The sequence below is a fragment of the Dermacentor andersoni genome, chromosome 11 (assembly GCF_023375885.2).
Source record: "Dermacentor andersoni chromosome 11, qqDerAnde1_hic_scaffold, whole genome shotgun sequence".
NCBI classification, from domain to species: Eukaryota; Metazoa; Arthropoda; class Arachnida; order Ixodida; family Ixodidae; genus Dermacentor; species Dermacentor andersoni.
In genome coordinates, this window is record NC_092824.1 from 113,753,365 (window position 1) to 113,766,699 (window position 13,335).

At 48.3% G+C, this 13,335-nt stretch overlaps 1 protein-coding gene across 1 annotated transcript; it reads right to left on the minus strand.

The window, feature by feature from the left end:
* Window positions 1-667: 667 nt before the first annotated feature.
* On the minus strand, window positions 668-11,178 carry LOC126539625 (solute carrier family 22 member 7-like). The gene is made up of 4 exons (XM_055075328.1): window positions 9,245-11,178; window positions 7,313-7,645; window positions 2,507-3,322; window positions 668-952 (listed from the first exon to the last, which is right to left on the minus strand). The coding sequence occupies exons 1-4, from the start codon at window positions 9,767-9,769 to the stop codon at window positions 668-670; spliced, it is 1,959 nt and encodes a 652-aa protein (XP_054931303.1). The 5' UTR covers window positions 9,770-11,178.
* Window positions 11,179-13,335: the final 2,157 nt, after the last annotated feature.

Below are 13,335 nucleotides of genomic sequence, written 5' to 3' on the forward strand. Positions count from 1 at the left end.
GCAGCGATTGCAGTATGAAAATCGCTGCTATGTCCGTGTGCGGCGCAACAAGCCACACCATAAATTAACGAGACGAAAGCGCGCTCTAACACCACCATCACCATTTAAGGTAATGTCGCAGGTAAATAGACATTTCGTTCAGCAACGTTCGGGCAGAAACCACGAGGGAACGAAAAAAAAAGCGTATCCAGTGTTACCCCCTACATACAGCGACAAACTGTTCGGCAATGGCAGCGAAAAGTAGTCAAGTTCAAACAAAGCGGTTCGGTTGTTACCTGACCTCTCATGTATAGCATGCAAATTGAACTAGCCACAGCATAAAGCAACGTGACGAAAGCAAGCGCTATGAATACCATCCGAGATGCCGACGGGGATCAGCACAATATGACTTAGACAATTAACGTTGACTTTCGGCGGCAGTGTCTCGGCTAAGGATGCGATACGTTTGGTTTACACATTTTCACTCAAAAATCACGAAGAATAAAAAAAAAAGTTTCCAGGGTTGCCATACACAGCAATATAAACTTTCTTTAAGCGCGTAAATGGCAATGAAAGGAGTCGAGTTGGAAACAAAGTCACTCAGTCATTGGCTACTGACCACGCAGACGAAACGTTTTGCCTATGTCGTGTCTGGCGTGTCAAAGTTGGTCCAGGACGCAAAGGCCCTCTACTGCTTCGGAAACAAGGAGTCCGGCGAGATCTTGCGCTTCTTCACCGGCGGCGGCGCTCCGGCGGCGTTGATCACGTCCACGCGCGTCACGATGTCGAGCAGCGTCTTGTCGGACAGCGTCAGCAGCAGAAGGGAGAAGACGAGCAGGTTCAAGGCCGCCACTCCGATGGGCAGCGCGCCCATGTCGTAGCGCAGCACCGACTCGACGACCTGGAACGCCTCGGCCGTCATGGCGCCCAGCCGGCCAAATGTGTACGCCCAGGAGAAGGCCACGCTGCGAACCTGGTGCCGCGGGTCCGAAACAAAATTAAGGAGTTTGTGCGATCGTAGACGTATTTGCATTAGACATAAGGCTTACACTAAATACGGAAAGCTGATATGTACGTACATTTTCTATGAACGTGCGCCTATAAACGATTTGCGATATCACGATATAAGCGCACTGTCATGCGGTTTCTTATGCACTCAACTGGCGTAATAATGAGTACATTGAGATGCCACGTGTCTATAAATTTGTTGTGATGTCACTATATAAGTGCACTGCGATTCTATTTCTGATGTATTCAAAGTGGAATTGTTACGCTGACCTGAAACCACCTGCAACGCTTCGGTCATCATGGTGCCTTGCCTGCCGTGGCTGGGGAAGGCCACGATGCGAACCTAACGGCACAAATGCTTAACAAAGTCAAAGGGTCACAGGATAACAGATTTATTTTAATTGTGGCGCTTTACACGCCAAAAGCACGACCTAATCATGAGGCACGCCGTAGTGGGGGGCTCCGAAGTAATTTTCAGCACCCGGGCTTCTTTAACGTGCACCCAATGATCCCGATGCACGCGCGTTCTTGCGTACCGCTTCCCATCGGAATGCGGCCGTCGCGACAGGGGTCCAACCCCACGACCTTGAGCTCAGCAGCGCAACGCATTAGTCACTAGGCTACCGCGGTGAGTCATAGACGTATTTTCATCATCTAAAATATACAATAAATACAGAAGATGAAGCCTATTACGCTATGCGGCAACGCTTCCCCATTGATTGTGCATTTTTCTTGCGTTTGTGATATTTCTTTAATGCACAGCTGTCTTATTATTCAGTTTGCATGATACTGAATACTTCGAGATGCTGCAAGTCTAGTAAATTGCTGCGATATCGCGATATAGATGCACTGCCATTCTATTTCTAACGTATTCAAATTTGAGTTTCTGAAAAACAACTTTACGTTTTGTTTTGTAATCAAGCTAAGCAAGGCTGTACAACTATTTGCATTTTATTTTTTGTATCTCGGCAAATTTTACTACTCTAATGTCATTAAAAACCTTGAGAAGCTAAGGACCACAGAAATGGATCGAAAGCGAAAAACGATAGGCGTAATGTTTAAAGAGGGCGACACAGCGGCGTGAATTAAGCAGCAAGCGAGTGCAGCTGACTTTCCAGTTGAAATGAGGAAGAAGTAGGGCAAGTCGTGTAGTGCGTAGCAGATAACCAGTGGCGAATTATAGTACCAGAAGGAGTGCCGAGGAAAGCGGGAGGAAACAGCAGTCGAGGACGTGAGAAGGTTCGGTGATGTGGTTAGATTAGGAAAATTGCAACTACATGGTACAATCAGCTGATCCAAGGCAAGAGTGATTCGAGGTGAAAGGCATTCGACCTGCAGTGCACATAAATTACGCTAATGATGATGCTTTCAATGCACCTCCAAGGGTATGTGTGCCAGATCTTGCGATGCTCTTTTACGCATGGTGCGCGAGAAATGCACCTGTGGGCGCCACAGCTGTAATAAACGACTGGTCAATACGGCGATGCGACAAGACAAGACAATCTGCGCGCGCGGGTACCTGCGTCGGGAACAGCGACACGGTGTGTATGCAGAGCAGGACATAGGCGATGTTGAGGAGCAGCATACGCCACATGAGGCCCAGCTGTGACGGGAAGTTAAGACCTAGGAACCGGACCACGGTGTTGAAGAGCAGCAGGACCGACACGGCCACCAGTAAGACGACCAGAGGCGCCAGGCGGCCGTGGTGCCTGATGATGAAGTAGGCGATCGTCATGGCCGGCACGTTGCACGCGATTACGACCCACTTAATAAAGTTCAGGTGCGGCACGTCCAGGCTGCGGAAATAGTAGTTCACGTTCACCATGAACCAGCAGCCGAACACGACGAAGCAGTGGGCCAGCATGGCGCGCGACCGGAAGTAGCCCAAATGCTTTCGCCGTGCCGTATGGCGCATGCCGGCGGCGTGTTCCGCTTCCCGTACGGCGTTGGCAGACGCCACTCCGTCCGCTTCCGCCAAGCTTCCAGCTGACGCGGAGGACGCTAGCGTCTCCTTGACCTTCTCGAGTCGCTCGATCACGACGTCGGGGTCTTCGTCGTTCAGCCGGGCGGCCCACAGAGCCACTCGGCGGGCCTCGCGAAAGCGGTGGCTGACGATGAGCCAGTGCGGGGACTCCTCAGTCACGTACACCGTGCAGAGCAGGAACAGCGCGGGAAGCGTGAGACCCGCGTGGCTCACGCGCCAGTTGAACCCCATGTACGCGACCGTCACCACGAACACGGGCGCGAGGACCATGGGCCAGCAGATGGCGAGCGCGCAGAAGGGCTCTCGGGGTCCCGTGGGAGTCGACTCGAAGAGCAGCACGAAGGACACCACCTCCGAAACAGAGTCAGGACATCGGCACCTCAATCAAGGCTCATTCTTGAGCTAGTGGGTACGGTTTACTCATAATGGCAAAGCCTTTAGCGCAATTCAAAAAGACAGGGACGTGACAGCGCAGGGGATGAGGTGACAGATCTGTCCTGTGTCTCTGTAACATCCCTGTATTTTTGAATTGCGCTAAAGGCTTTGCCATTATGAGCACCTCCATCGCATCTCTTGTCATTACTATATCACTGTCAGAAGTAAAGACTAAAAAAAACGACATGAAGAGACGTTTCAGTACCCGTAATTGCCCCTGGTTGCCAACCACCAATAAAGAATTAGAGTCTTGGACGAGGTGTGATCACACACGCACACTATATATATATATATATACATATATATATATATATATATATATATATATACGGCTATATATATATATATATATACATATATATATATATATATATATATATATATAAGGCAGAGTTGCACGTGTCCAAACGTACATGAGCCGGCAATCGCAGAAGTATGCTTGCGCGACATTAATCCCCACAGAACGCCCGTCCGTCTGCCTACTGTCTAGACAAATCGTCTGCTCCGTTATTGACCATGGTGGCCACAAGCAAAGTAACCCAATTCTGTGTTCCGCCTGCCTCAGTGGTACCATCCCCTGCGCTGTTGCGCCATGTTGAGCTCAAGCTAGCCCAACTTCGGGGTATTTCCTGTTGGGATAGTAGGCGAACCATAACTTAGGAGAGAGACGCAAACTGACCCACACTGTGGGTGTGGCCTGATGTCATCGAGGGCGCCATATTTCCGTACAGCCTGCACGGTGAAAAGCTGCGCGCGTTATCAAGATGCGTTTATCTCCATGGGCAGAACCACAGAGTAAGATAGACAGGAGTGTCGACTTGCCCATCTTGCAATGCATTTGCTGCGGGTAACTAGTGTCCAAGTAACAAAAATTGGCAGTAGCTTAGCTCGGCTATGCCAGGATATACGTAACGAAAGCTAAGGCGTAGCATGGTTAGCCTTGGTTAAACTTGATTGCAAGTCCTGGTTAGTCTGGTTATCTAGCTATGTTGCAGCGTTTAGCCAGTCGTTCGGCGCGCTGTTCGTCTGTTTCCTGGGCGATTCGTTTACTCTTCGTCTCGTTCCGATGTCGATTCCAGGCCTCCTCCTGCTTATAAGAATTGTCGCCGTCCATACTACCGCCTCAACTCTGGTTGCGGCGCACGCGAGCTCTCCTTTTCAATCCTCCGACATGTTATCAGGCATGCGACGCAGCTGGCGAAGCGAGCGGATGCGAGCGCAACGACGAGGAACGCGATGTGACGAGGAACGTGGTGTGACGTCATGTGCCTCCTCGGAGCACCGCCACGGCGAAATCGCAAGTTCGTGGCCAGTAACTCTTTCGCTTTAAAACGCACCCAAGGTACCGCCGTACTCTTTGCCTCCGCTTCCCTCGTCTCATTTCCTACGCTTTCCGAGGCACTCCTTTTTCGCTCTTTCCTATGTACGGGTAATACAATTTCACGCCTCCCTGCGCACAAGTCACGAATTGATCACGTCGAAAACCTCATAAGCAGCAAAAATTAGTCTGGCACACCGAACTTTCTTGCTCATGTCGACCCGTGAAAAGCGATGCTATCGCGGCGTGCTGTTAGCTTGCAAACGCCACTGAAGAAGGCGCGACCACAGATGCTATCGACGAACAGGTGAACTGCGAACAATAAAACAATAAAAACGAAATGACAGCAGAGGGACGTGCAGGGGAGAGAAGGAAAAAATACCTGCCGTAGGGAGCAGAGAAGTGGCATCAGCCGTAAAAGGTACCAGACGATGGCAAGCCGGCATTGAAATCAAAATGAAGTACTTTGTGCTCGGATGTTCTTTCGAGGTGAACCGATTAAACTGTCACATAGCAAACAGTAATGTACGATGTGCTGTCATAGCGATTCACGACAGAAAAAGCGCAATGAAAAATTGCAACCATTTCACTCTGTGAAGATGGAATGGCAGCGAAAGCTGATGACAGTCAAACCTCTCGAACGAAAAGCAAAGTGCTTTCGCTACCATTCCATCTTCACAGAGTGGAATGGTTGTCATTTTTTCCCGTTGCGAGTCTGGCGTCGTTGCTCGTTCGGAGGTACCCACCCGGGCCGCGATTGTCGTTTTCGTTCAGCATCGCGGGAACGTTCTTCGTCGATGGTCGTATCGCGCCGGCGCCGTATGCATTTTCGTTGCAGTTCCCTCCGGCGCTCCTCTTACGCATGTTGTTCTTCGGGGGGTACGAACTACACATGTCCGTCCCATCAATAACGCAGCTGTTTTTAGCGCCGATACCTCTGCTGCTTATATACTGCGATAACTTTGATGTCACGCTATTGTTCACGGCGAGCATTCTAATCTGTTCCGCATATTGAGGTCTGCGCCGACGGACGCCGAAAGAAAACTACGGAAGGTTAGTCATATACAGCTTGCGCTGTAAAACTTCTCTTGCTTGATTCTAGGTGAGTACTTAGTTCCGAGCACGGAGTAAGATATGCGGTGGCAGAGTAAAATGGTGGCATTCGCCTTTGTGAGAAAACAGCCTTGGTGTTTTTGATTATCTAGGACTCATTTCAGTGGAAGCTTCAAATAGGACTACAAAATGGCGTCGAGCCGAAACATCTTTAGTTCCAGTTTCCGTTCCAAAACGGTTTAGTTTCAGTTCAACTTCAGGTTGAAACGTAATGGTTCAAACCGGTTTGAACACGTTCCAGTTCATTTGAACTAAACACTAATTCCAGGAAAACAGCATAAATACAGTTTGTGCACAAATCCGACGCTGCTGCTAAGCTGCACGGAAAGACTGCGCGTGTTGCTTTTCAAGTGGCCCGTATTTAAGAAAGAATTATGCAGATCCAACACCAATGTTAGAATTTTTATGTGAAGCGAAACTTTACTGAAGGTGTGTGAATCGAGGAAACGCAGAGTCGTGTGGCCTGGTACTCTGCTCAGAGGGAAAGAGAAGCGGAGAAAATTAGGATAGTGAGGAATGACGATGAGGTTAGACATTGCGATGCGATTATTACAAGTTCGCGTTCGACAGGCCCGTTCACAGCCTTGGATCCAGGCCTGTATTAACTAGACATTATAAAGAAAGACCTTGATATTATGCTTCATTGATATTATGCCTGGCTAAGAGCCCAGTAAGTTTTTTTCAGTCAATGACGTGTTGTATAATCAACGCTAACGAAGAGGCCAATGCATGCGGTTCACAGTTACGCTGGGGTCAAGCAGCAAGTACGTGCTCCACTGCCTCAGGTACTTTGCACGCATCACAGTCTGGCGAGTCCACACGTTGGATGCGACGAAAATATTGTCACGTAAACGTAGCGCCTACTCTGCCTCCTTCAATGATATGCTGAAACCCCTACTAACGGTGCTCCCGCTTCTAAAACCGCTGGACGACGGGTAAATGAGGTAGCAAAGTTGAATATGGGAAATCAATTCTGAGGAAACTCGCAAGGTGGAGGAAAGTACATGAAAGGGATAACTTGGCATCCACCAGAATTGTAGACCGAAGGTACCAAAGAAACCCATGACGATGAGCAAAGAAGCAAAAGGTTTGGCTCATCGTCTTGAATTTCCATCTCCCGCCTTCCCCCTGTTTCCAAAGGAAATCCATGCGGTTTCTATTCAGTGTCCCAGTGCCTGGAGTTGTCAATTAATTCGTCCGATACACAGGTACAAGCAATGCATGGAAGAAAAGCTATAGAAAAGGTGGCGCACCTGAACCCATTATTTCATTTCTTTCTTTTTTTCAGTTTTGCTCCGTAGAGAAAACGTTCCAATTCAGTTCCGGTTCGGGCAGTAATAAGGCTTTTTTTCTTTCGGTTTTTAGTTCAGTACCGGTTCCATAACCTGCTGGTCCTCCACTGCGCATATGTGGAAATTCGCGCCCGTCTTCCAACAGCCCGACTTCGTAAGATCGAAAATTGCCCCTCGTCTCACCTCCAGCACGCTGACGGCCGCCGAGGCAACGAATCGCAGCGCCAGGAACACGATCAGCGTGGGCGCCAGACAGGTGGCGCTGCTCGCGCACAGGAGGGCGCACACCGAGACCCACATGACAGGCCGGCGGCCCCAGCGGTTGGACGCCAGGCCCGCGCATGGGACAGACAGCGCGCCGCCGCACATGAACGCCACCTGGTACAAGTACCGGTACCAGGAGCGGTCGCACACGATGTTCCAGTAGACCAGCACGGTTAATCCCGTGCTGCCCGTGTCGTAGTCCCACGCGTCGCAGGCGACCACCAGCCGCGTCGAGTTTACCGCGGCGGGGTCCTGCACGAAGTGCGGGGAACGTCTCATCGTAACCGACCATCGCGCAGAATATTTCAAATGCAAAGCATTTCCTTGCCTAGTCACAGCCAAGGTCAAACGCAAGGCCTTCCAAGGTTACAGAGTTTGTCGCCGATGGTCGCGCATCCAAAGCGCCCGCTCGCTGGCCGCGATCGACTCGGCGGCTCCTTGCTCCACTCGTCGGTACAGGTAGTGCCCGGTTGTGCTAGGAGCGCTATGTAGCACGTAGACCACTACTTGCAGACAACAATGAGCCGTAGAAAGACCACGCAGAGGAGGAGCAAATGCGCCAAAGCCACTACGCCTCCACGGCGGGTAAATCAAAATTTTTGCGTCACGAAAATGAGAAACGAAAATAATTAAGCACACATAAAATTGCGCCGCAACGATCGACAATGATTGTCAATGTAAGGGAATAGCTAGAACGAACAGACAAGCGAAAGAACGAGGGAGCATTTTCCTTGCCGGGTCCGACCACTCATCAAACGGGCGAAGGAGGCAGATAATGTTATTCGCTTTAAAACATGAACCGCATCAACAATTGCTTAATAAACGAAATATTACTTTCCTACACCAAGGGCCACAGCTGTAACCTCAAAACAAGAGCTTAAATCACCACAGAAACGTCCGAAACAGGTTTTAATGGCTACCAATAGAGTTATTCGGCACCTCGGTACTCGTACTGTGATCAGAGAGGTCACAATACGAGGAGGCATGTACATGTAGGCATGTCTAATTAGGCAGCACATACCAGGTTCCGTCACAGTGGCCCCTTCATACCATTGACATGCTTCACCGCAGAACATTACGTATGTTTCTCCGTTAAACTTAATTGTATCGCGGTGAAGCTAACTTAAGACACCCGAATTGGGCAACGCTTTTTTTAGACCCTTGAACGATATGGAAAGCTCTCGCTTTAAACCTCATATACGAGAAAGCGCGGGAAAGAATTACGGCCCCAATATTTGTGATACCAATTAACCTAGGAGTGCCTCATAAAATTTGACAGAAACCTGTAATAAATGAAAGTGCCAGAAATACGCTCCATTTCCTACAGTAAATTTTCAAGTTATCTTTAGTGGTTCAGATATTTTTGCAGGTTTTGTGCTATTCTAATGTCCTTCCGTTATGGCGACAAAATATACCCGTAACTGCATGGTGTACCTTATATGATACACGACAATGTTGGCTCATAAATTAACTATGCGATCCTTTAGAAAATTAAGGTTCTTTTAAATATCTGGTCTAAACAAAGGATTGTCTGATGTTTATACAAGAAAATAAAATTTCGCGCAGTAAGCTGCGTGAGTTGTTGAGTTGTGAACGTAAACAGCGAAAGAAAGGCAGTTAACGGTCTTAAATGCAGCTAAGGTGTTCTAAGCTTTATGATGCAATAATAGTTTCCGTGTATCGTGTGGGATCGGTTGGCTGCTTAGCGGATAGCTAAGGGATCGGCTTCGACCCCGAATATCCGCCGGCGTCCGCCAATGAAATGCAGTAGCCGTCAACCCTCCCACGTGGCGCCGCTCCTAAAAGCGAGCAAAGCGTGTGCGTGCTAGCGAGACGATTTGCATATCGCACCTCCGTGGCAGCAGATACCGGCGCCGCAAGTGGCGTCTCGTAGCGGTGGCACTTGTCGTATCCTAGGCCGTCCGGTCTGCGGGGCAGGTACAGCTCCTTCCAGGCGTCGGCGCTCACGTTGGCGTACTCGCTGCCCTGGCGGCACCAGTGGTTCACGGGCTCCAGGTCGTTGGCTACGGCGATGCTCTGCGAGTAGGCCACGAACGCGGTGATCTGTGCGCACAGCAGCACGAACCTCTGGAAGCGACCGAAGCCGAACACGACCATGTTCTGCATCTGGGTGTCGGTCGCGCTGAGCGAGCCCCGGTCTGTCGAAGGCCGGAACCGGAGTGGCAGCATCAGCGACGCGAAGCTTCCGGAGCGCCGCACCCTGCCCATGACTGGCTTTGCTTTCTCGCTGCGGTGGCTCGTCCCAACTTCTTGCAGCAGAGAACGCCGTGTTCCGCCGCTTGCAGCAGGAGGTCTTCTTGAAGCCGCTCGCTCCGCGCGCGTGATCCCCAGCGCTCGTGGCCAATTTTCCTTCATCTTTGTCCGCTTATAATCGGCTGTTTGTTCAGCCCGGTCGCTCAATAGATATGGATGTCTCTCCTTTAAGGAAGCGAGTTTTGGTCTAGTTTGAATTTAGACAAGGACATGCTCCAGCGCGTAAGAAAAATTAAAGGGGTGCGCGGAGGGAGGTAGAGCGCTCTACCTTATCTGTCGTGCTTTACTGTTTACTCACCTCGTTTCATTTTTTCTTACATGCTGGAGCATGTCCTTGGATGCCTTTCCTTTGCTTTTATCTCACCCTCTGTAGTGCTGCTTAGCACTGCCACTAATGACTAAAGAGCCCAGTAAAAGGTACTGGGATGCCAGTCTCCGTCACACACGTGCATGATTTGATTCTTGGAATTTGGAAAAGCCTACACAAATGTAAGTAATTCCCCTTACAAGTGCTGGTCGCTAAATTTAGCGACCTTTACAGTGACTAGCATTCTTAGGATACTTGACGCACTTTCCGGTATCTACTTATGTGTGCCTGTCCCTGACCGTTTTTCCACCAACTTGCGTCACTGGGTAATCCGTGGTCTAATGGTAGGGCATCGAACTTCACGGCGGCACCGCTAGATGGTACAGCGCGTCCGGAGGGAAACGTGAGAGAGGAGCCAAACGTATAAGCCTAACACGTGATCGTCGCGTCAGAGCACGCGGTAGGTTGTAGTGTTCCCGCTCAACAACAGTGCTACCTTGAAAAATGTCAAATTCCGCCAGATTTTTGAATTTGCCATCTAGTAAGCACCTATTGGCCCAGAGGGCTGCTACAGTCTTGCCGACTGGCTCAGAATGCCGCCGTTACAAAATGTGAGAATATGGCGGAATCAGACGATTCACAAAACTATTAAGAAACATGAACTCGTGCCCACAGCGGTGGATTGGTCAAAAAGCTGTCGGTAAACTATAAAAGACATGAAAAAGCAGTAGTAATAGTACTACCATGGTAACAATAGACAGGAATAAGAAGCACGTGAGCAGTCAGTCTACATAGAAAAATACAAAACAAATGTTCAAAACGGAAAGAAGTTGAACAGGTGAGAAAAAACAGAGAACTGAATCAGGATTACTTGAAAAAGAATGAAACGAAGGTCTAAATTTGCACGAAATTTTCCAATTAATAAAATAAAATTATGTCGAATCAGCGCAGCAATCTATTTTTGCTAGAAAGTAGGCCAAACATGACAAGACAAAGAGTATTGTGGTTGAAGCCGAGAGCCACAAGGTTAGCAAATATAGAAGAAGAAGAAGAAGAACCCTAGCGACGGCTCTCGTCTCATCTCCTGTCAGATCAGGTCAGTCTCCTTATTGATGTGTTGTATTATTATGTGCACAATATTTATAATGCGTACTCACATCTGTTTGTATATATAATAATAGCGTGCACGTTCACTTTCACGAGGTACACGGCCTATAAAGAGCTTTAAGCACGCACGTTGGGGCACAGCCTGTGGGCCAAAGCATCCCTCGTCGCAGGTGCGTGCCAGGTCCTAGACGGTGGAGCTGCGGCCTACGACCTGCGCCAACGGCAGGGCTATACAGCGTGCCCTCTCGCCGCAGGCAAGTTCTGACACGTGCGGCGAGCGTCGACAGCGGCGGCCACGGCTTTCGAAGTTTTGCGTGTATGTCTCTACGATTTGTTCTCTACGGTTGGTATGCTGAGCGTATGTCGAGGCTTGCGCGTCTCCTCCCACGAGAATCACCAAATCAAATTGCTTATTTTGATCCGTTTAGTAGCAGATAAAAAAGCTCCAGAAAGAAGCTGTCCCAGGCAGCTTGACGAAGTCCCTGCATCTCCCCCTCCCCCGTTCTCTTTTTCTTTCAGCAGGAGCAGCGGATGCACCCATCAGACAGTTATTATAGAAACACGTGCAAGACAAATAACCGTAATAGAATAGACAGAAAATAGTGTAGACACACAAACGTCGGAACGAGAGTAATAATAAGAGCAAAGTGATAATGAACAGGTGTTCAAGTGTCTCAACATTCGTAACTGTACGACATAATTCTATACCTCCATTCTTATGTTGTATACCTCTTGCGAATTTCGCGGTACCTAGTAGTAAACAGGTCAAAGTGAGCCATTTGATACATATTTAGAAGCGATGAAATCGCGTGCTGTGAACGTTGTTTACCTGTGTTTAAACAAAGGGTGAGCACATCCCGAGATTCCCCACATCTAGTTGAATAAATGTTTTTTTTTTTTTTCGTAACTGGGGAGGATATTGCGGATGTTATTTACGTTAGTTTAAATTTCTAGCTTAAACATATTACTAGTCAATATTTCCAAATGATCCCGTGGTCTGGATACCGTTGTGGAAATAATGAATGAGAAACTATGAGTAAACCTAGAAGAGGTTACGTAACAACGCAAAAGGATAAAAAGTTGGGCGAGTTGATACGGTAACATATCCTTCATTCGTAGCGCGAAGTGACACACACACGCTCGTCCTGTCTTCTTCTAGTCTCTGTGCCTGTCATCTCGAGCTACAATCCAAGAATATGTAAGAACGTGCTGCGCTGTATCTTAACGTACCGCAGGAAAGAAAAAGAAAGACGAAAAAAAAACTTAACCAACATGGCGCAGCCGCCCAGGTGGTAGCTGCATGTTTCGAATGAACAGACCTAAGCCAATCTCCTAGCCGATCACTGTTGTGTGCTGTGAAATTAAGTAGGGGCCCTTAACTCTGCTTCACTGTACATATATTCCCTTCTTAGGGTGCAGTGATTCATTTCTAAGCGTGCTGGAATGCCCTTCCTCATCAAGTCACTGTCGGCACCTGCTTATCACAATTTGTTGGCGGTGTAACAACTTCCTTACTGGTCTTAAACCGTATGGTAACACCTCTTTGTATGTGATATACGCCCACCCCTTATGCAATGCCTTATACTACAGAGTCTCTTATGAAATAAAGCGATGTGGCGGTGGCCGTGATGCAGCTGAGATGCAGTAAAGATCTATGCTGTGCAGACGCAGCGATTGCTCGAGCACCGCAAGCCTTGGCGCAGCACCATCAGCTGTCCGCTGTTGCCGACGAACACGTTCGGTGCGTCGAAACCCCTTTTGATACGATATTAATACAGAGACGTTAGATGCGGTCTGCACACACCTATATAGGTACCCATCTGACGAAAAAATGCCGACCGATACCAAAGGCAGTGTCACGAAGGCAGAATGCGAGAAAGTGGCACGTGACGATCGCGCAAAGTGTTTCCAAAAGCGACTTTGGCACGAGAGAAGGGCGCGTGCAATCGCGACGAAATAGATAGATAGATAGATAGATAGATAGATAGATAGATAGATAGATAGATAGATAGATAGATAGATAGATAGATAGATAGATAGATAGATAGATAGATAGATAGATAGATAGATAGATAGATAGATAGATAGATAGATAGATAGATAGATAGATAGATAGATAGATAGATAGATAGATAGATAGATAGATAGATAGATAGATAGATAGATAGATAGATAGATAGATAGATAGATAGATAGATAGATAGATAGATAGATAGATAGATAGATAGATAGATAGATAGATAGATAGATAGAT